The sequence below is a fragment of the Sabethes cyaneus genome, chromosome 1, assembly GCF_943734655.1.
Source record: "Sabethes cyaneus chromosome 1, idSabCyanKW18_F2, whole genome shotgun sequence".
NCBI lineage: Eukaryota > Metazoa > Arthropoda > Insecta > Diptera > Culicidae > Sabethes > Sabethes cyaneus.
This window is the reverse complement of record NC_071353.1, coordinates 84,679,917-84,703,587: the sequence shown is the minus strand read 5'-3', so window position 1 is coordinate 84,703,587 and position 23,671 is coordinate 84,679,917. Positions and strand designations below refer to the sequence as shown.

Below are 23,671 nucleotides of genomic sequence, written 5' to 3'. Positions count from 1 at the left end.
GTCAGGTGGAAGTTGACTTCGCCATGGCGCCTGTTGACCCATCCGGATAGTTCAGGGATAAGTCTATGTGTCCAGAAATCACTTGGAAAACCGGAAATGGAAAAAAGGTCCTGCGGGCCGAATGTCATATACCATTCGACTCAGTTTTGAAAACTGAGCATTTTCTGTGTGTGTGTGTGTGTTTGTGTGTGTGTGTGTTTGTGTGTGTGTGTTTGTGTGTGTGTGTGTGTTTGTGTGTGTGTGTGTTTGTGTGTGTGTGTGTGTTTGTGTGTGTGTGTGTGTTTGTGTGTGTGTGTTTGTGTGTGTGTGTTTATGTGTGTGTGTTTGTGTGTGTGTTTGTGTGTGTTTGTGTGTGTTTGTGTGTGTTTGTGTGTGTGTGTGTGTGTGTGTGTGTGTGTGTGTGTGTGTGTGTGTGTGTGTGTGTGTGTGTGTGTGTATGGCTGGACCGATTTTAATGTTCTTAGTGTCAAATGAAAGGTCTAGGTGTCCCATAGGTCGCTATTGAATTTCATTTTGATCGGACTTTTAGTTTAAAAGTTATATATAAAAATACGAAAAATATAGGACTTCATTTTCTCAGAGGTCCCTTAACCGATTTGAACAAAATTGATTGCATATGAAAGAGGAGCCTTGCAAACCCTTAACTTTCAAATTTCATGACGATTGGACTTGTGGTTTGAAAGTTACATAAAGAAATGTGAAAAAATAGTATTTAAAACATACTTTTGTAACATATAAGCATTATTTCAATTAAAATTATTAATTACATTTTATTATTATTTGAAAGTTACTGCTGAGATCTATCAAACGAAACCGAGTTATTTAAAATCGGACGGTTCATTCAAAAGTTATTCAAACTTTAACAATTAAGCACCGTATATTAAACCGTTAAAACGTGTAAAATCTAAACATATCAATCAAATGTTGATTGTATTCAATGTGTGTGATGTATGTATGTATGTAGGTATGTATGTAAGTATGTATGTATGTATGTATGTATGTATGTATGTATGTATGTATGTGTGTGTATGTGATGACAATCTGCAATTTTTAAATTTGCATTGGAATTCAAGAGAAGTGAGAAACATGCCAATTGTCTGAAGTTTTTGAAGCCTCTTAGTGGAATACGAACTCTGAGTTCAAGGAAAAGATAAAACTTTTACCGACTAAGTTCCACTATTTAATATTTACTCGCGACAGATACGTATGCGCTTTGAAATAAGACCAGTGTCAGTGTCAGACCAGTGAAGCCTGCACGTCGTAGGCGAACTACGTATCTGTTGCAAATAAATATTAAGTAGTGGGATTCAATCGAAAAGTTTTTTCTTTTCGTTGATTTCAGATTTCAATTGTCATTTTCTTCACTTGCTGTTACTCACAATTGTACAAGAAAAGCAAATAGCGAAGAAAAGCAGTTAATTTAAGCATGTAGGTATAGTGGTGTATAGGATTAAAAATACTAGTTACTTGATTTTTCCAAATAAATTTATACAAATTTCAAACAAATTTTGCGCATCAATAGATGCTCTTTTCAATCAATAGATACTAGAGCTTAGAGATGTTAAATGAAAAATGGGAAGTAAACGTTGCACGGTAGTAATTTTGTACGATTTGTTTTCGTTAGTGACATTTTAAAGGACAGATGTCTTATGTCATGTATCATGTTTTAATAAATAAAATGACAAGCACTGGAAATCATATCGATCATATTTCCCATTCTCAACCATGTTTATGGCGCAGCTTTTGCACTATTTTTCGACCTCGTCTTGTTTTCCTAACCCACTAACATTGTAAAAACGATGCGATCAAGCTAATGACTATCTTTTCAAGAAAGTACATTCAAAAGAAGCTTAAGTTTTGATTTTCATGCAAAAATAATTATCTGAAGGAGCGCCAGCTAAGAAAAAGTTCAATTTCTCTTTTTCATATCTAATGCTCTATCTTTTTGAAGCAAAACTGATAAACTATCGTGTTGCCAAGACACTGTTTCGGTTCTGGAAATAAGAATTATAGGTTTGAAATTAACTGAAACCTCCAATGGTGAAAACGTGGTTCAATACTTTCAAGAGAAATGTATGTTCATAATTAATTTTTCTTTATTAAAAACAACCGAAAAGACAGCTTTTTCAATACTTTTCGAAGATTTTCTCAGTGATTTAATGAAGCAACGATGTGTTTCAATGTTATTTGCTTTGACAACTCCGACTGTTCTGAGTCGGACCGTGCGTACTGCTATGTTTACCTCTTTTGTTCTCTCACCATCCTTATGAACAGCGAGTGAGACGTCAAACTCGCAGTTTCCCATAAGAACATTAGAGAATAAAAGAGACGACGAATACCGTTTGCCGAACGGGGCGGTGAGTGTATGCCCCGATAAACAATTTAGACAGATGGCATTTCACGCATCTATGCCGATTACGCATCAGATGCCGATTAGTAGGTCGCGGATAGGAACGCGAACTTACTGAATAGGGGGAAAAGTTCGAGGGATTTTTTAGTGAAAATATGTTCGGTCTGATCAAAATTAGTTCCACCGCTCCAACTTTTAAAGCGGAAAATCAAAAGTTTAGCACAACAAACAGTGTCTTTCAATGGTAACAGCTTGAAGAACTAAAGATAGCAAGAAGATTGCCCAAGTAACACACAAAACAAGTTAGAAAATAATATTCATGGAAAGTAGTTGTTCAAGAGTATTATAAACGTACTTTAAAAACATATGGCGTTATTATTAAGGTTTTGAGATGTTTTGTGATGACATGAATTTATTTGACAGCTCATATCAAAAGAATAATGTTTGTTTTTGTCAACATGTCAACACGAAGTGTTTATTATGTCACTATTACTAAATTTAAACTACTGGAAGAACAAGTTGTAGCCTACGCTATAATAACGTTTTAAATTGGTATGAAATAACCTGATACAAACTTCTTTCCGATTGTTGTTTCAGTAGACTTCAATTTCTTGCGCTTTTCTGGTAAGAGAGAAGTTCTGATATATGTAATGTTATACTGTTCTATAACAAGCTGTGTTGCTTGGGTGGTATGTTGAGATCCCCCACTTAGTCAACCCATCGCTTGTAATAAGGTAAAACAATCAGTGACCCGCTTAGACTGTTTAAAACCGGTTCTTTACCCTATTATTAGGGCGGATCGGTTGTCGTCATATAGCGACCCCTATTGAGTGAAATGGGGGTTAAAATCTCCCAAAATTAGCAAAGGTGCGGGAAGCAATTCTGCAATATCCGAAAGTTACTTCTGCTCAATCCGCACCGATGGAAGGATATATATTGAAGCGATACAAAGGTCCTTTCCATGTATTCTAGCTTGAATGGCGACGACTTCAATATTCGAGATCTAGGGGAGGTCTATGCGGAAGAACGAATAGCACTTCTTGATCCCTAGTAGTACTCCCCCACCATGTGATCCTTGATCTCGTCGGATGACGTTAAAATCGTGGAAGTTGAGATCATTACTTGAATTGAGAAAAGTTTCATATAGCGCGAATACGTCACAGTTAGAAATATTTAATAAATGCTTAAAAAGGTTGAAGTTGGGGATGATACTTCTGCAATTCCACTGTAGCACAGCGATAGAGTTCTCAGCATTATTCGTCGTATTAATCATCGAAGGATACGATAGCTGAAAGGAGGGGCCATTGTGCTGTTAGTTGCTTCAAAAATATCTGGAATGGCAAGGAATGGAAGAAAGGCAAGTAGAAAGCGTTTGAGGGGATCCGAGATGTTGAAAGTTTCAAATATCCAGGAACTTCAAAAATCCGTTTCCCGATTTGATCTCTGAATGTAAGTTCGATGCGCCGGGGGTTTTTGGTGCACCAGAAAACGGTGGATATTCCTGGTTTGATCAGGGTGTCGATTACCTGGAAAATCAGGGAAAACCTGGAAATGTCAGGGAAATTCGTTTCAACCTGGAAAAGTCAGGGAATGTCAGGGAATTTCATTTGAAGTCAGGGATTTTTGGCAAGGGAAGAAAATATACCGGAAAAGTTATGGCATCGCCTTCAAGTATCCGGCACCTTTTTATTTAAGGTCATTGCGTGTGCCCAAATCAAATAGAATATGACATGTTATTTTTACTTGCATTCTGCTATTCTTACTTACTTACTTAGGTGGCTTGCCGTCCTAAGACAAAGCCTGTTGAACAAAATTTCTCCATGTAACTCGGTTGAGGGCTACCGCTCTCCAATTCCTCGGACACCGAGTACTCTCCGCCAGATCTCGCTCCACCTGGTCTAACCATCTTGCTCGCTGCGCTCCTGGTCGTCTTGTTCCTACCGGATTTGAGGCGAACACCATCTTTGCAGGGTAGTTGTCCGGCATTCTTGCAACATGCCCTGCCCATCGCATCCGTCCAGCTTTAGCCACCTTCTGGATACTGGGTTCGCCATAGAGCTGTGCGCTGCTATTCTGCTGTGTACAAATCAACCGTTGGATCGATTTGATCGGTTTTGGGTTTAAAGCGAAGGGCTAACAATCTAATTGATTATTATTAATATTTTTTGGATTCCTCGATATTAATGGAATATTTAGATCAAAAGTTGTGTATAGAAATTTGCTTCTTTTGTACAGATGTAAGGGTAAACGGGGTAACAACGCCCGCCGGGGTAAAACCGCCCACCATGGTTTTACAGGGCCTTGCTCAAATTGGTGTTAAATGTTGATGACAGTCATATTACTGAATGCGTACGCAATATTTTACAATACCTTTTACAGCAATATCATATAAACTATCGGAGAAATAAATAAAAACAGATTTTTCGTTATAATCGTTTCGTTTTTGATAACTTTGTTCCCGCAGAACTTAGGGTTCATTTTAATCAAAACGTTGAAACTTTTAGTAAATCCAGCCCATATCGCATCTCTGATCCTGTCTTCATCCGACAGTACCTAAATTAGGTAACTGTTCATGCAGTTTTGTTGAAATAAATAGTGAAATGTGTAAATCGGTCATTTGGGGGTAAAACCGCCCACAACGAACGGCGCAAGATCGTCGTGCAAAATGCAAGTGCGATAAGGAGATTTTTGAAATAATTGCATAGTTTGGATCAAAGAATCTCAGATTTACATAAAACAATGTAAATGTGCTTAGCTTGTAGCTGGTAGACTGTTTGAAAAAATTTAAATTGCCAATTTTCCCTGCGGGCGCTATGGACATTTTCTTGTTTTCTCGGATATAGCTTTTTTCAATAATTGCTCCCTCTTGGAAAAAATATCATGGAATAAACATTTTTTTTTATGAATATATAGCAAATTTTCTTAGCAATGCAAAAATAATATGTATCAGGTTTATCAATTAGCACAATTTTAAATGTCAAAAACTTACCCACCGGATCAATTTCAGGAACTTTAATACCCATATTGTTATATTTTATCTTAGATCCTCTCTAGTCCTTAAAGATTGGCTCCAGGATGCTTAACCTGATCCACCTTGTTGTCTAAGGAAACTACACGGTATCAATTTCAAGACTGTTGGTACCTATATTACTGATATTCTTCTAATACGAGTGGTTGCCGGACACTCTTTCGAAATTGCGGGTCTCGTGGATACATGTATTGTTTGATGGCAAACTGATTCCATGTGTTTAAATTAGATAAATTCACGATTCCAATGCCACCAGTTTCGTTCAAATCGGTTGAATATTGTTAAAGTTATACGCTATGGCGGTTTTACCCCGTTAGTGGGCGTGTTTCACCCCGCATGGAAAAAATACTCTATTTTTTGGACGTGGTTCCAAATCGTAATAAAAAATAGAAAATCATTACAGATATTTATGTTTTTATTTTTTACATGTAGGTAATAGATCAATTGTTCATTTAAAGCAGATAAATTAGAAATTGAGCAACAACTTTTTTTTACACAGGTGGTTTTGCTTAAGTAGGCGGTCTTGCCCCGCTTACCCTTACATAAAAAGTTCATACCAGATTGGTGGATGTTGACACGCAAACCGCATACTTTGTTGGAAGAATCCTTTTTCTGTTTTCACTGCGGCCAATTCAGCAAGATTGTTAAAACACTCTTCGATGCTGGAGAACAAATATTCATTTGACACATTCCGCCGTGACGTTACAACGTTTTGACTTTTCTTTGCACAGTATTTATGTTTTAGCTGGAAAAATCGTTGAGAAACCCCCAAATATTATTATATATTTGGAAAGAGCATAAAATTTCCTATTAAAAGTGAACAAATTAAGAGCATTTGCTTTGCCCAGATTGTTTTGGAAAGCAAATATGTAGCGTGACGTTACAACGCGCCAGAAACACGTCTTTTGGTTCTTCTGTCAAAAAACATGAAAATTCTGCTCCCTTTCAAATTTTATCTAAAGATTTTCTTCTATGATTTGATAAGAGATGAATACTGAACAACTTGCCGTTTTCAGAATTCCGATAGTTAGTGAAGTTAATTTTGAAACAGCTTTTACTTTTCGTGACGTTACAACGCTCTGGTTTGCACAGAGAGGGTCGTAGCTCCGTTGTAACGTCACGAAAAATCTGTTCATTTAATATTCGTTAATTATCGCTGTTGCTGCCCTCTGTACATAAGGGATAATAGTATAATCAATATATATAGAATGCCAGTGTCGCTGGTGTTTCATGGATATTTTGGTGGCAAACATGTTGCTGGTTCGTGTCTTGGATACGGGAACTACATTGTCAAATTGCCCAATAGAAAATTTTCCTGCCGACGAAATACCCCAAAACGACCAAATCGGGTGATTTATCCTACGTGATTTACGGAGAAGCAGAAGGATTTTTTATTGGGTTGCCTTTTTAGTTTGACAATCAGATTCCCGTTTCGAATCGATCACTCACACATATGCGCATACAGTGTAAATACGTAATTTTCAAATGTGTGATGTTTACCACGAGCACTGCAGCGACACTGGCATTCTATATATATTGATTCAACTGGGATAATCCAAAAATGTGTTGTTAATTTGTCTTTCACTATTTCGCCTACGTAATTGTGGGGTTGTTCACAAGTTAGTAGCGCAGTGGGAGGGATGCTAAGAAAGTGAGACATAAGTAATAGCATCAAAACCTTAAGACATTGCATAATAGTTGCTTCAGAAAAGTTTCTTCATTTAAAAAGCACTTTCTCGTGGTGAAAAAATATTCGGACATTAGGGTGTCCTCAAGCAGATACAAAAAATATTTTCTCTATTTTAAGTCAGAAATGATAGCTGTCTACAAAATTTTAAGAAACTTTGTTGAATACTGAAGATTTATATTTCGTACATGAAAAAAGTTTTAGTGCCAAACTCTTAGGGACACCCTTAAAAATAGTTTTTTTTCTTCGATCTAGCTCTTTAATAACGCTTCGTATGGCTTGAAAATGTTCTAATAAATTGGTAATCTAATTAAATTGCACATTTTTGTCGAAAATAGTAGGCTCTATCTTTTTCCCTTTAGAAGCTATTACTGGCTTTTTTATTTTTATATGTACTCTTTAATGTACTGTACCTCGGGGAAAAGCAGCTATAAACAGCTAATCTCACTTGTTTTTTGTGAGTCAATTTATGATGTATTCCACCATGTACAATATAGGACAGAACACTGAGGAATATCTAAAAAAAGGTATTATGAAGGCAACCGTAGGTGAACATGTCGAAATGAAAGAAACAAGGGATAGCTCCTAAAGGGAAAAAGATAGAGCTCTAGTATCTTCGACGAAAATGTGCAATTTAATTTGATTATCAATTTATTAGAACATCTAAAAGGTGTACGAAGCGTTATTAAAGAACTAGATCGAAAACCCTGTTTTTGAGGGTGTCCCTAAGAGTTTGGCTCTATAACTTTTTTCATGTAAGAAATAGAAATTTTCAGCGTTCAATGAAGTTTCTTGAAATTAGTTTTTCTTCAAATGTTCTGTAGACAGCTATCATTTCTGATTTAAAATAGAGAAAATATTTTTTGTATCTGCTTGAGGACACCCTAATGTCCGAATATTTTTTCACCACTAGCAAGTGCTTTTAAAATGAAGAAACTTTTCTGAAGCAACTTTTATGCAATGCCTTAAGGTTTCGATGTTATTACTTATGTCTCACTTGTTTTGAATCCGTCCGGCTGACCGCCGTGACGTTACAACACGAGCTTCAATCAGTTGTAACTTAGGTTCTACTTTACTTATCTCCATTCTTTAGGCACCGTTTTAAAGGTATTTTTGAGTACAAAGAGCATACGGATTATTAGATTGTTCGAATTTGTACTTTTCTGCGAAAGCGAAAAAGTACGCCTTTTTCGTGACGTTACAACGCATGAAAATGGCCCTATTTCATCCACTTGAAATACAAAATAACTGCAAAATTACATCCAAACTATTTTTGGAATGGATTCAGCATATATTCCTTTGTAAGTTGGTCGAAAACAAGTGATATTATGAAAAGTTTTAGCGCACTGTAGCAGCATTTTCAAAAATATCACGAAAAATCATTTATTTCTTGTAAATTTCATTTATTTTCGATACACGTTTTATATAACTTCCGAAAATGCTAGAATACCAGTTACGGCAGTTTTGAAAGGTTCATACATTGCCAAATCATGGAAAAATAATCAACAATGCAAAAAGCATGTTTTATAAAATGTCTGATTGGTATACCGGCCCGCGGAATGTGTCATTTATATTTAGAAAAAACCAGCATTTAAAACAAGCAAATTTTGCCTCTAGATAATTCCAAACTTCCGGACCGAGATCGGACTGTAATTGAAACGAGGACTAATCAAACTGTACCAAGATCAGTCTGTAAAAATTAACTACGATATTCAACCTGAACGAGTCAGAACCCGGAATTTAATTTTTATTCTCATGTCGAACACTAGTGAAAACCCACGCTTTAAGCATATTCGAATGAAAGACCATCTCAGCCTCAACATTCTGACAACAAATCAGTCATATCTTTGAATCTCGACTGCGAGCAGAGAGTCGATAGAGTCGCAAACCCGAAATTTTCCTGAATATCAAAAGTTGGCTGCAAGTACCTAGGTCGAATAAAAGCAAATAATGCAACGATGCTGCGTTGCTCGATTCATCGTTATGTCATTTGTCATCAAAAGTTTTTAAATTCCTGACGAACAATTATTTCCGTAAATTTTCCCAACAAATCGAAATAGCTGCTCAGACAAATCGGGCTTGGGTTCAGAAAGTTTATTCTAATCAACTTCTTCAACAACAACTTCTATATTTATTGTTTTGCATAGTTAAATGTTTGAAACGGATTTACCTATTCATTACATGTGATCAAATAGACAAAACGGCTTATCCCACCACCTTTTGGCAATTGGATAAACCAGCAGACTACTTTCATTTTTCCGAAAAGACATCTCGCAATTTTTATTTAGCTCAATTCTTTAATTTCGATGTGCGTTAATTAAGTTCGAATTAGTTTTAATTTTGCACATAGAAATTTCGCATTAAAAGATGAAAAGGAAAAACGAACTTATTAGAAAATGATAATTTAAGAGTAAACAACCAATTAAGCCAAATGAACACTTTAATAAGGGAAATTAACGAGATATTTTGCGTCTGAATTTTTTTGAAATATACCTGGAAAAACCTGGAAAAGTCAGGGAATTTTATTTTCGCTGAATAATCGACACTCTGATTGATTTCAAATTTTGTAATCCTGGAGGTATTTACTTCGGATTTTTTTCACCGCTTTTCTTCGAGTTTGATGTATTTTCCGTTCCGCTCGGGGATATCTTAAGTCCTTTGCGAGTAAGTCGAGGAGAGTTAATCGTTTTTCTTTTCCTAGAGCTTTCTTGCAAGGCATAAGAACATCCTTCGAGCGGTTCGTCAGAAGTACCCTCATCGGTTGGCAAAAAGGTATAGATATTTTCGTTGATCAATGGCTCGGCTCTCTTGAGTATTTCTGCATAAGAGTGCTTGGAGCGTTTCCTAAGGGAGCGCTTAATTTTTTCCTCGCGCTGTTTGTACGTGGGACATGCCGCAAGATCATACGGGGTCCCCTCGCAGTAAGGACACTTCTCAGTATTCTCATTGCAAACGTTCTCCACATGATTGCCGCTACATTTGCTACAGCGTGCCTTATTGCAACAGTAGGTGGCTGTATGAACCCGCAACCCCCAAGCAGCTGCTTGCAGTTCTGGCAGTTCATGACCCGCGGTACAAACAGACGTACAGGCAGACGAACCCTATCCAAAAGGATGTAGTTTTGCAATGCAGATCCGGCGAAAGTTACCCGAAAGGATTCCGAGGGAAAAAATATTTTCTTCCCATCTTCGACTTATGCTGAATGCAATTGTTTGCAGTCCAGCACCTTTACCTTTTGTAGCATGGGGTTCTTGAAACAGCCAACGCCATGCTGCAAAATGTATTCGACGGTGAGGTTCTCGTCCGTAACTACATCGTCAATCTCTACATCCTTATTTATTTATAACTTTACCAACAGGCAACAATGCCCTAATGGCTCTTAATACCTAATACAGCAAACATCGAAACATTGAAACAAATTTAGAACGTAACACTTGCTTAGACAGATGAAAGTCAAACGCTGTTGAAACACGATTGAATGCACGTTGCAGATCCTTGGCAGGGATGTACACGCGATACTCTCTCGTAAAAAGTTCGCAGCTAGCAATTGCGTTTGCTTGCTTCACGTTTTTCACGGCAACTTAAGTTCTTCTTCGAATAACTTAGCAGTTTATTCGGTCTCACCTTTGTTATTTCGGTTACGTCCGAAAACTGTTTTGCCAGGTCTTTGCCAATTTGTATAATATTCAAGGGTTTCATTTTGGGCCGGAAGAAGACAATAAATGGCCCCATCGAGTCATCCGGGTAAGCCTTAATCCGTTGGGTAATCTGTTGGTCCGGGGCTGGCGGGTTGGACGGGGGACCAGACGCGATTGAAGGACTGGGTGGAAAGTTCAGAAGAGGTGAGCTAGGTGGTGTGATATCTAGCTCATCTATTTCCTCCTCATTCGTCGATGAACTTAAAAAAAACTTGGATGTAGGGTGGGGGAGTGTACCAATTTAATATGCTTCCCCCATTTATTAAATAAACAAAAGAATAAGAATAAAAAAAAAATTTATGAAGATTGCAATACTTCACCGAACACAATCCAAACCGGCTGGTCGCATCGCTTAGGCAGGAAAAGATCAGGTGAGTTGATCTTTTCCTGCCTAAGCGATGCGTGCACCAGCAATAGATCAGCACCAAGTGATGTCGTCCGATGCCTCTGCTGGGTGCGCGTGTACGGCTCAATTGTTACCGGTAGCGTTAGAAAATAACTATGCCCGTTGCTGTGATGCTATGTCTGTATCTCATATACGGGGCAATAGCATAAAATTCGGGATGCTAAATGGGGTTTCACTTGTTTTTTGTCGAAACGAACGGCACTATATGTGGATTATGCTAATGTGAATCGAGAAAGAAAAGAAACTGTACATTTCACTGAACTTTGTTATAAACGATGTTAACGGTACGAATGTTCACACATCAATAGAATGAATGAAACGGCAACGAGTTTCACGGTTAGTATTGGAAAGTTAACAAGGGGGCACTCAATGCTTTTATTACAACACTCCTCCTCATTTAGTGTCTCCTGAAACTGGCACTGAGGTCATCCCAATCATCTCGGCGAATTTACGCTGCTTTAAGGTACCTAAGGGCTTTGTCAAAATATCTGCTGCCATTTCTTCGGTAGGACAATAAACGAGCTGAATTTCATTCCGCTTGCACAGCTCCTTCACAAAATGCTCCTGAGTTTCTACATGCTTTGTTGCTCTATCGGACCGCACAAACGAAATGCATCCTTGATTATCTTCATATATCACGGTCGCAGTTTTCTGCATGCTTCCCATTTCGCAGAGAAGCTTCCCTAACCATACGGCTTCCCGACATGCTTCGCTTAACGACATATACTCAGCCTCCATCGATGACAAAGTAACCGACGACTGACGACGACTGGTCCAAGATACAACCGCTCCTCCAAAAAGAAAACAGAATCCACTTGTCGATTTTCGAGATTGCTGATCGCCTGCCCAATCGGCGTCACAATATCCAATGAGATCTCCTCCTGTCCCGGTAAAGTCAAGCTTCCAATCTTTCGTTCCGAGTAAATAACGAACAATCCTTTTGGCTGCCGCCCAATCACTAGCGGTTGGGCAAGTTACTCTACGTCCCAAGATGGAGGTACTGATAGATATATCCGGTCTGGCATGAACAGAAATGTATAGTAGTGCTCCGACCAAACTGCGATACAGAGTTGTGTCTTCAAACGGTTCACCACCATCGTCCAACTTTAGGTAACCGCTATCCATTGGCGTGTTAGCCGGTTTCGCATCCTTCATCCCGAAACGAGCTGCCACTTGATCAATATTCGCGTTGACGAACGTAAGCTGCTGCCACCTCCAAAAGTTTACTGTAGGGGAGAAGCGGAATAGGAATTTCTTGAAGAGCGCAAGAGATCGAAACATTTTGGCAGATTTTCACCCACACGTACATACGGGCATTTCTATGAGTGTGCAAGAGATCGTTTAATGCCGTCAACGCGAATAGCCATGAAGGCTGATGCTATACTTTCCGTCCTTTTTCTCTATTTGCATACCCAAGAAATAGCTAAGATCTCCTAGATTCGTAGCATCAAGACACTTTCTCAGTGATACAATTTCTCGGTGTGATAGTTGCCCTTGCACCCAACAACTATGTCGTCCACATATATCAAAACATATACGGTGTTGCCTTCAACGACCTTCATGTAAAGGCATGGATCTGAAGGGCTTAGTTTGAATTTTATCTTGGTTAAAACATCGTGAAGTTTTCGGTTCCAACATCTTGCTGACTGTTTTAATCCATATACACTTTTTCTCAGCCGGCACACTAGATGCTCCTGTCTTGGTTTCTCGAATCCCGGTGCTTGCTTCATAAATACTTCTTCCTCGAGCTCGCCGTAAAGATATGCTGTCCGTATATCCAGGTGCTTTAATGCGATTTGATCCATACTAGCAATAGCAAGACGAGAACGGAATGTCGCCTGGTTTGTAACTGGTGCGAAGACTTCATCAAAGTCTACTCCATATTGCTGGCTGTAGCCTTGTGCTACGAGTCTCGCTTTGTATCTGCTCACATTACCAGATGCATCCCGCTTTATTTTGTACACCCACTTACTCCCAACTGCTTTTCTTCCCGGGGGTAGTGGTGTTAATTCCCAAGTAGCGTTATCAGCGTGGCTCTTCATTTCCGCTTCCACAGATTCTAGCCAAACGGCCGAGTTCTTCGATGTTCTTGCTTCGTTCAAATTGCGTGGTTCCAATTCTGCGTGCTCTCGTACCACGTTTGCTTGATCACGGAAACGTTCTGGTAGATTCCCCTGCGTTGTCCGCTGTGATCGCCGAAGATACTCTTCCTCTGAGAAGCCTTCGAATATCGGTTCACTCTCACAAAATTCACAAATACTCTCAAATGCTCGTACTTGGGCTTTGAACCGTGCCACAGTTCATACGGGGTACAATCTATGGCATCTATATGTAGGCGATTCAACAAGTAATTCGCACATGAAACAGCTTCTCCCCAGTACTTTTTCTCCATTTCGGCCTCGGATAGCAAACAGGTCATCATCTCGAGGAGAGAACGATTTTTGCGTTCTGCCGTCCCATTCTGCTGGGGGCTGTAGGGTGCTGTCTATTGTAGCATAATTCCAGTCTTCTTCATAAAAATCAGCAGCTCAGTACTGCTATACTCGCCGCATCTGTCACTACGCAACATTTTAGGCTTGCGTCCGAATTTGTTATCAACAAAACTAACATACTCGCGGATTTTATCAAAAGCCTCCGATTTGTGCTTGAGAAGATAGATAATCGTGTACTTACTATAATCGTCGATCATTGTCACGATAAAACGGTTGCCACGCGGGGTGCTCACTTCCAACGGACCGGCCAAGTTCGTGTGAACCATATCCAAAACAGCAGAAGACTTCGTTTCTGACACTCTTGGGAACTTTCTTCGGCAATACACGGCGCAAACAGATCTAACACCACAATCACGTAGCTTCAAACCATTTCCCATTTTCGGTGACAATTCGCGTCACAGCATCCGGATGACGGTGTTTCAACCTACGATGCTAAAGATGCTGACAATAATCCGAATGCGGTACCATCGATAACAACGACTGGTATTGTGGCTGCTTTAAGTTATACAGCCCGCCTCTCTTTTCACCAAGCAGCACTGTGCGTCCGCTCTTCAAAATGCGGCAATCCGATTTCGTGAACAATCCTTCAAAATCTTCGTCGGTTATCTTCCTAACCGATAGCAAATTACTTGCCAGTTCAGGCACATACAACACTTTCTTTTGGGTAATTGTTTTCTTCTCGCCGCTTTCGTTCAGCGCAAAAAGTTTACCGCTTCCACTTCCATCAGCCGATAACTTCTTCCCATCCGCCAAACACACATCACCACATTTTGATTCATTAAGGTCAAGCAAATTATCAGCATTGTTTGTCATATAAGCACTGGCTCCCGAGTCCAGGTACCAAAAATCGTGATTGTCACCATTACGAATCGCAAAACAAAATTCACCAGTCTCTTCCTGACACACTTTTGCTCTTTGCTGTCTATCGTATTTCGGAATATCCCACTTTCGTGCCTGATCCGCGGCAAATTTCTGGCAGTCACGACGAAAATGTCCCTCACGTTTGCAATAATGGCATACCCTCGGTTTCACACTATTCTTCGGTTTAGCACCCGTTTACAGTACATTTTCAGTCAGCACATTTCCGTCATTGTCACTTCTTCTTCTCCACTCATCCAGTAATTGTCCATTCACGTAACTTAAACTAAGCTCTTCGCGACTTTTCAAAACAGTAATAATTGCATTATACGATTCCGGAAGGCTTGATAACACAAGAGCGATAATTAAATGTTCTGCCAAATTGCACCAACTGCGTAATTTCACCCAAATGCACAGACATGTTCGCCTTCATGCAGAAAAAGCGAGTACAGTTTACGCAAAACATGAAATATATTTGTAAGCGAACGTCTCTCATGATAGCCTTTCAGTGCCAGCCACATATCACGAGCAGCTGAAATATTCAGAACGTGGTACAATTGATTGTTCTCCAGTGTGAGTCCGATCGTCGCACGAGCTTTGGCGTCTTTAGCCAACCAAGCAGCATCAGCATTTTCTGGCTTTACATTATTCACGGTGTCCCAAAGCTCCTCTTTCAATAGCAGCAGTTCCACGCGGAACTTCCAGCTGCTCTAATTGAAATCACCTAGCATTTCGAAAGACACTTTTGCACCCGCCATTTTGTTCACTGACGCTTTCAATCTTTTCCCGGATAACTAGCTTAATCAGCGAAAAACACTTTTTATTTCTGATTCCGAAATTTAAGCCCGCGCCGCGCTACTGGGTACCATAACCTGTGCATTATGCTAATGTGAATCGAGAAAGAAAAGAAACTGTACATTTAACTGAACTTTATTATAAACGATGTTAACGGTACGAATGTTCACACATCAATAGAATGAAAGAAACGGTAACGAGTTGCACGGTTAGTATTGGAAAGTTAACAAGGGGGCACTCAATGCTAGTATTAGAACACTACAAAAGCAACAATTTAACAACCTTGAACGCGAGCAGAAAAATAATATACTTTTATACTTGACCAAACCTCGTGATTTTAGTCATGATCTTGAAATACGGTCAGGCATATATTATTTTTTTGAAACGATGGTTCTAGAATTGATGATTTTTTTGAGAATGGAGGAGAAAGAGTGGAAAGGAAGGTGGGGGGGTAATAGGTGATGATGATGATGATGATGATGATGATGATGATGATGATGATGATGATGATGATGATGATGATGATGATGATGATGATGATGATGATGATGATGATGATGATGATGATGATGATGATGATGATGATGATGATGATGATGATGATGATGATGATGTGATGATGATGATGATGATGATGATGATGATGATGGTCCCGCCTCATACCCCACAAAGGTTTGAGCAAGACGGTTTATCTATAAGATAATTGATATAATAACTTTTTTTTTTATTTGTTTATTTGTATAAAAAATATCAACAGGCCTACTGGCCCTACTGATACACTTAACCCAGAATCTACGTGCTAGTGCCAGGAAACGAGTTTTCAGTACCTCGCGGCTGATGTTTAAGTCGAAGCTATGTGTGAATCGATTGAAATGGCGTTGCAGACCGATGATTGTGCTAAATGTGCTATAGTTGGTTCGCCGATGCGGTACACGCAGAAATGGACCGTTGCGTAGAACACGACTTTGGGCGTATATGTTGAGGTTCGCGAGTAGACATGGGCAATCCACTCTCGAGGTCAGCATGTCGGCGACTGCCATTGCTCTGATCACGTCGCGACGAGTGTTCAACGGGTCAAGATCGATGAGTCTGCAGCGTTGTTCATAGCAGGGCAGCTGAAAGGGGTCGTTCCAGGGCAATCTTCGAAGTGCAAAACGTATGAATCGGCGCTGCACTGACTCGATTCGGTCAACTCCATTTTGGTAGTACGGACTCCACACAGGAGCACAGTACTCAAGGTTGGACCGGACAAGAGCACAGTAGAGAGCTTTGAGGCAGTAGATGTCGTTGAAGTTCTTGGCGATCCGCATGATAAATCCCAGATTCCTGCAGGCCTTATCGACAATATATGCGATGTGCTGTTTGAAGTCGAGCTTAGAGTCAAGCAGTATTCCCAAGTCCTTAACACAATTTTCGCGGCGTAGATGCACGTCTGATAGAATGTAGTCGAAAACGAGAGGGTTCAATTTCCTTGAGAATGTAATTATTTCACATTTGTCGGAATTTAGCAGCATGCGGTTGTCTGTGCACCATTTTGCAAAAATCAGCAGCTGCTCTTGCAGGAACGCGGCGTCGGACGGACTATCGACTTTAGCATACAGCTTCAGATCGTCGGCAAAAGAGAGTCGCGGGCATTTAAGCAGGAAGTTGACATCGTTGAAGTAGATGAGGAAAACCAAAGGTCCGAGATGGCTACCTTGTGGAATTCCAGAACTAGCAGTGAAAGGTCTGGAGGTGAACCCGTCGATACTAAGTTCTAGGTGGCGATCGGAGAGGTAGGAATTAAACCATCGTAGCAACGAGCCTCCGATTCCGAGTTTGTCCAGTTTGGCGATGGCGATTCGATGGTTCAATTTGTCGAAAGCAGCGGAAAGGTCCGTGTAAATAACGTCCGTCTGCGACCGGTCGTCGAAACTTTTTATCACGTCGGACGTAAGAGTTAGAAGATTGGTTGTCGTGGACCGCTGGGGCTTATGCAGGCAGGCTTTATAGCCGTGTTGATCGTCTACGACATATTGCTTAAAGAATGCAAATACAGGTGCATACACAACAAGCTCGAACAGTTTTGATATTGAGTTTAGTGCAGAGATGCCGCGATAGTTATTCACATTTCTCCTATTCCCCTTTTTATGAACAGGAAACATGTATGCCGATTTCCATATTGTTGGGAAGACACCTGTACTGATTGATAAACTGAACAGGTGGCTCATCGGAGCAGCCAAGACGTTGATACACTGTTTCAGCAGAACAGATGGAATACCATCCGGTCCAGAAGAACGAGAGGATTTTAGCTTCGCGGCGGCTGATATGACCATCGCGTCGTCGATGGAAAGGTGAGTTAAGCAATTGCTAAGTACGGGGACGCACTGGATGGCTGCGGAAATTTCTTCTCTTGTCAATCTTTCGTCAGTAAATACGCTGGAGAATTTCCGCGCGAATAGTTGGGAAATCTGTTCTGTGTTACTGGCAGTTACACTACCCAGGAACATTACCGAAGGAAGCCCGTTGTCATTCCGCTGTTCGTTGACGTGCTTCCAAAAGGATTTGGGATTCCTTTTCAGTCTACGTTCGATGTTGCTTAGGTAATTCCGGAAACAGGAGCGACTCAATCTTTTGTAACGCGTGTTGATCGACAAGTAGTGGTTACGGAGTGGCAACGTTCGATATTTTGAAAATTTCTTGAGAACGGTCTTTCTCTCGGATTTCAGACGTCGTAACATAGCGTTTACCCAGGGTATCTGCTTCAGAGCCGGCATGGTTCCTTTTGGGACATGTCGATCGATAGCGTAGTTCAGGATGTTGGAGAAAGTCATTGCGGCAGAATTAACATCATCCTTGTCCACAACTGCATCCCAATTGATGCTAGTCAGGGTTCTTTGGATTTCCCTGAAGTCCGCACGGGCGAAATCATAGTAGACGATCGGTGGTGCACTAGTCACGTCAAGACGTATTTGTTGACGGATAGTAACCAGCAAGGGTGGATGATGTGGAACGTCCTTAACTAGAGGGGAAGGAGCCATCGCTATTTCGGGAGCCTGAACTTGCACACTAGCAAAGCATAAATCGAGAAAGCGACCGTTTTCGTTAGCAATGTTGTTAACTTGTTGCAAGGTGGCAGTGCTGTAGCAAATAACAATTTGAACCAGTTATGCAAAAAAGACTAACTGATTTCATAAACAGATATAAATTCCTTCAAAAACAGTTTACTTGAGATCTAATAAAAAAGCTTTTGATGTCTACCACAAAAGTTCGCAAGTTTGCCCAGCAGTCTGCCGGATAACCCACTAATCATTTATGATTTCTCTCAAAGCATGCAAAGGTCATTATTTTTCATCAAAATGTAAAAATATCCTTTATACCTGTATTCCGCGCGCGAGGCTCATACTTTTGTAGACTACTCTTTATTTTTTTTTATTTACTACAATTTAAAAGAAATTTTCCATCATCACATCGTGGCGAACACAGCAGTTAATGTGATATACAATTAAAATAAAAAATAAATTAATTCTATATAAATACAAATTAAAAATATTCAATACAGAAATGAGAGCCGTTCATAAAAAAACTTTGTTAGTTACAATCTTCGAATTATTAAAAAGAAAGAATAAATATTCGTAATACTATGCAAAATAATATTATCCACATATAAATGAACCCTTTTTGAAATTTCGTCAAATACATGCTACATCAATGAAAAAAATATTTTCTTCCGTTTTTAAAAAAATTGTTTTAACATGTGAAATGCATAGTCTCTTAAACTCGGCAAGTGTTAATGCCCGGTTAATGTGTCTTGGCATCGAATTGAAAACGTTTATTCCTTTGTAAAATAATGAATTCTGTGAAGCACATGACAAAAAATTCGGTGTCCTTATTTCATTCGCGTTTCTGGTGTTATATCTATGGAAACCTCGTCCTCTTTCAATTCGATTACACAAATATTGAGGCAACAAACCGTTGACTACTTTAAAAATGAACACCATTGTTAAATAGACAATTCTTTGCTTCACTGACAACCATTGCAAAGCGTCTAACAGAAAAGTTGAGGAAGTTAATCTATCGCATCTTAAAATCAACCGCATTATTTTATTCTGCAAACGCTGTAGTCTCAATATTTGCGTTTCATTGGCCAATAATAAAATGGAAGGGCAAAAGTCCAAATGAGGAGAGATGATTGATTTGTATAGCTGTATTTTACTACCAACAGTTAAATCGTTTTTCAATCGGCATAAAATTCCATACCTCTTGGCAATATTCTTGATGACATTGTCAATGTGAGTATTGAACATTAGTTTGTCATCAATAACCACGCCAAGATATTTTATCTCCCGAACGCGTTCAATTGTCTCATCATCAATCATCACTGAGACATTTTTATTTGATCGATTCCGCGAAATGACAATAAATTTTGTTTTAGTTATGTTCAGTTTCCATTGCTTATACCTCAACCATCTACTTAGACAACGTAAATCTTTATTCAAGTGTAAAACGGCTTCATCTAAATCTTTAGCTGCAATGAACAATACGGTGTCATCTGCAAAAAGATTGATGTCACTAAAACGTAAAACTCGTCGCATGTCGTTTATATACATAATAAAAGGGGCCCTAATAAACTTCACTGGGGTACACCAAGATTGTTACCCACAGGATTAGATACGAAATCATTAAAAGCAGTCCTTTGAGTTCTGTTAGACAAATAGCTTTCAAACTACTTGAAAGCAATACAGTACCGCCCCGCTAATCCGACAAATTTATAGCCGGATTAGCGAATTTTGACTCGATAATCCGACAGTCAAACTGACGTCAGCGTGAGTTTGAAATGTGGTTTTGTTTACATCCATACGTAAACAACTCCGGAAATTTTTGAAAATATTTGTCGTAAGTACGCAATAACTATGTTTTATACTCGGTAATACTCAATTTCGTCAAAAAAATAGTTTAAAATTCTTAGTTAGTGTCGAAATAAGCGCAAGCACATACGTAAACAACTCCGGAAATTTTTGAAAATATTTGTCGTAAGTACGCAATAACTATGTTTTATACTCGGTAATACTCAATTTCGTCAACAAAATAGTTTAAAATTCTTAGTTAGTGTCGAAATAAGCGCAAGCACATCAGTCTATTGTGAATAGCAATGAAAATATTATAGCCATGGCAAAAGTGAACGTAGTTAGAAGCAGCACAGCAATGGTACATACCATTTCCATTTAGTTAGAAAGAGTGCCATTCTGACTTTAACGAATACGCCAAACGAAGGTAGTGTTCGATTGAAAGAAGTCAAGTACAATACGTTTTAATTCGGAATTTTCTGGATTAGCGAGATCCGGACTATCGAGTCGTCGGATTATTGGGTGTCGGATTGGCGGGGGGATACTGTACTCATAATTCCAAAGCGTATTGTTCTCAACAGTAAGGGCCTAGAAATAGGCATCTTAAAACATTAATCGCGGGAACAACAAAGCACCGATCAAACTCGACATTTACTTTTTTCGCGGACAACATAGACTTATACGTCGCCAAATCGACTTCAATCCGTGCGCTAAACTTCACTTGTTATACATGAAGCGTGGATTTTCATATATATTTACAACTTTTACATCATTAATTTCGACGCCATCATTTTGACGTTTTAAAAAATCAATGAAGGAGGAATATTTATTGATCATGCCCACTACCTTTAATTTTGGCACCGACATGGGAACAACAGCGCTATAATTTTCACCCAGATTGCTTTCAATACCATTCTTCACCTGGTCAATATTTTCGCCCGAAGCACATTCAACAATAATTGAACCATCTTTACCGTTCCTGAAATTACTTATTTTGTGTGTTCTGGGATATAAAGCTCTCTTCAAAAAGTTACGAGTGTCATCGCAAGCTTGTTTGGACTCTTTCGGTTTAATCACAATGACCGGTCGAGTTTTACGTTTAACCGGTTTAAAACCGGCATTGCTACAGTTGCCATTATCGGTAACATTACTATAACTAATAGTTTTAGATTTACTTTTACTATGCACGACTTACTAAACGACTTCCGCAAATGTTGCGTCGTCCTCAAAAACATTATCACCATCACTACAATTTCGTAATTTACGCTTGTTTCCAATTTGGTCAGATTCAGAACGAATCATCCCCGACAACCCGCGAGCATTATTCATTGCAGCTAATTTCTGATGCGCAGTGATTTCTAACACTGAACAGTTCAATGATTCAAATTTGTCACAAATTAATTTTTCAAGGGACTCATTCATGTTTAGCCTTACTTGTTCCATAGCGTTTCTCAACGCGTTCTCTATCTGGGCAGAAATTTGATCCCGCATGCCAATGAACGAGTCGGAGAGTGCAGTCTTCATCTCTTCCTCCATTGTCTTAACGTCCGAGATCAAATCGTTCCGCTGCCCACTACAACACTGATCTGATCGATCAGATAAACAATCACTACACTTGAAGCAAAGATTGTCGTTATCTGTTATCATTTTTGCGACCGGCTTGTTGAGTGGCGTACACTTGTAGGGAAATACTCGTGCACACTTACCCACGCATTTCAGCGGCAAATCTGACAACACAATTGCCAAATCACAGACCGAACAAATCATGGCTCAATACACATTAAACACGGGACGTTAACGTTACACCAACAGACATGCAGTGTGGACACAGAGACAGGAAGAAAAAAAACAAAATCGCCGCCGCAGCTGCTGTATAGTAGCGCGCTTGGGGGATAAAAATATATCAATATTTAATAAGAACAAACTGAAATTGCAACTATTTTTCTACTTAGCTTGAAGTAACTTTAGTTTAGTCACACGGTAGGATGTTTCTACGGTGGAACACTTCACTATTTCACACGAGAATTATCAATTTATTAGCACCACAAAATCACACGAACTACTGTGTTCGCCATTACAAAAGAGGCTACCTTACATAAGTTTTCGTTTTATTCGTCAAGCATTTGTAGACTACATACAATAATGTTATTACAATGTTTACTTATATACTATACATTATTCCTATGGCTAAGTCGTAGTTTCATTTGGATTCTGGACATAGTGATGTCAATTCTTACGCAATTTTGATTATAAAGGCGCATCATGTTATTGACTGGTCCATTTTTCGCATAATTGGTCTTATATGATTTTTCCAAAAATATTTTTCTAGTTCTAAGGTTACGACTCAGCGCATAAAAGTTTAATTGAGCAAGCAAATCTGCGGACTGGATGCGTTGAGAAATAATGTCATTGATAAAGTAAAGCATTGCTTGTTCGCGACGTTCTTTAAGTGTTTGTATATGAATGAGCATGCAGCGCGCTTCATAAGATGGTAATGGAAATACTGTCCAGTTAAGTTTTCGAAGCGCGTATAGTAGAAATTGTTTCTGAACAGATTCAATGCGTCCTTCGTGTAACGCAGTGTGTGGGTGCCATACAATATTGCAATATTCCAGAATAGGTCTTACATATGTAATGTATAAAAGTTTTATTGTGTACGGGTCTTTGAAATTATGACTGAAGCGTTTGATAAAGCCCAGCATTCTATTTGCTTTGTTAATAATGGTTTTGTAATGTTCTGTAAATGTTAGTTTTGAGTCTAAGATTACTCCTAGATCCCTTACAATTTTACATTTTGGTACAATATTGTTTCCTAAGTATATGTCAATAGAGGGAGTTTGAATTTTCCTGCTAAATGCTATTGAGTTACATTTTTTTACATTCAGGTGTAGTAAAGATTTGTTGCACCAGGTGTTGAATACATTGACTTCATTCTGAAATACTGCGACGTCATGGGCATTTTTTATTTCCATATATATTTTCATGTCGTCTGCATATACAAGTACTTTTGAGTGGTTAAGTATATAGGAAATGTCATTTACGTGCAAAATGAAAAGAAGTGGCCCTAAGTGGGAACCTTGGGGAACCCCAGAGGTGACTTGAAAAGGGTCCGAGAGGGCATTTTGAAAGCGAACAATTTGTTTACGTTCCGTTAAATATGATTGAAGCCATTTCAAGAGCATCGGTTCTATTCCAATTTTTCTTAATTTGAAGATTAATAATGGTATGTCTATTCTGTCAAATGCCTTACTAAAGTCCGTGTAAATAGCTTCTACGTGGTTGCCACTGTCCATTGCATTAAGAGTAAAAGTTACAAATTCCAGAAGATTTGAAGCAGTAGAGCGGCCTTTAAAAAAGCCGTGTTGCTGACTTGTAATTTTGTGTTTTACTTGTTGAAAATTTTTTTCATTTATAATTGACTAGCTGACCCGACAAACTTCGTATTGCCACAAATTAACCTGTGTTGTACATAAATCATGAATCTCGGATGATCTTTGTCACTATCTCGAGTTTTGCAAGCCCCCCAGTGGG

At 39.1% G+C, this 23,671-nt stretch overlaps 2 protein-coding genes across 5 annotated transcripts in view; one reads left to right on the top strand and one right to left on the bottom strand.

The window, feature by feature from the left end:
* LOC128746333 (beta-1,3-galactosyltransferase 5-like) overlaps window positions 1-23,671 on the top strand; it is a 157,801-nt gene that overhangs the window by 51,493 nt on the left and 82,637 nt on the right. The window lies entirely within an intron of this gene.
* LOC128745897 (uncharacterized) lies at window positions 11,563-12,324 on the bottom strand. The gene has a single exon (XM_053842963.1). It carries the CDS (start codon window positions 12,322-12,324, stop codon window positions 11,563-11,565), a length of 762 nt encoding a protein of 253 aa, XP_053698938.1.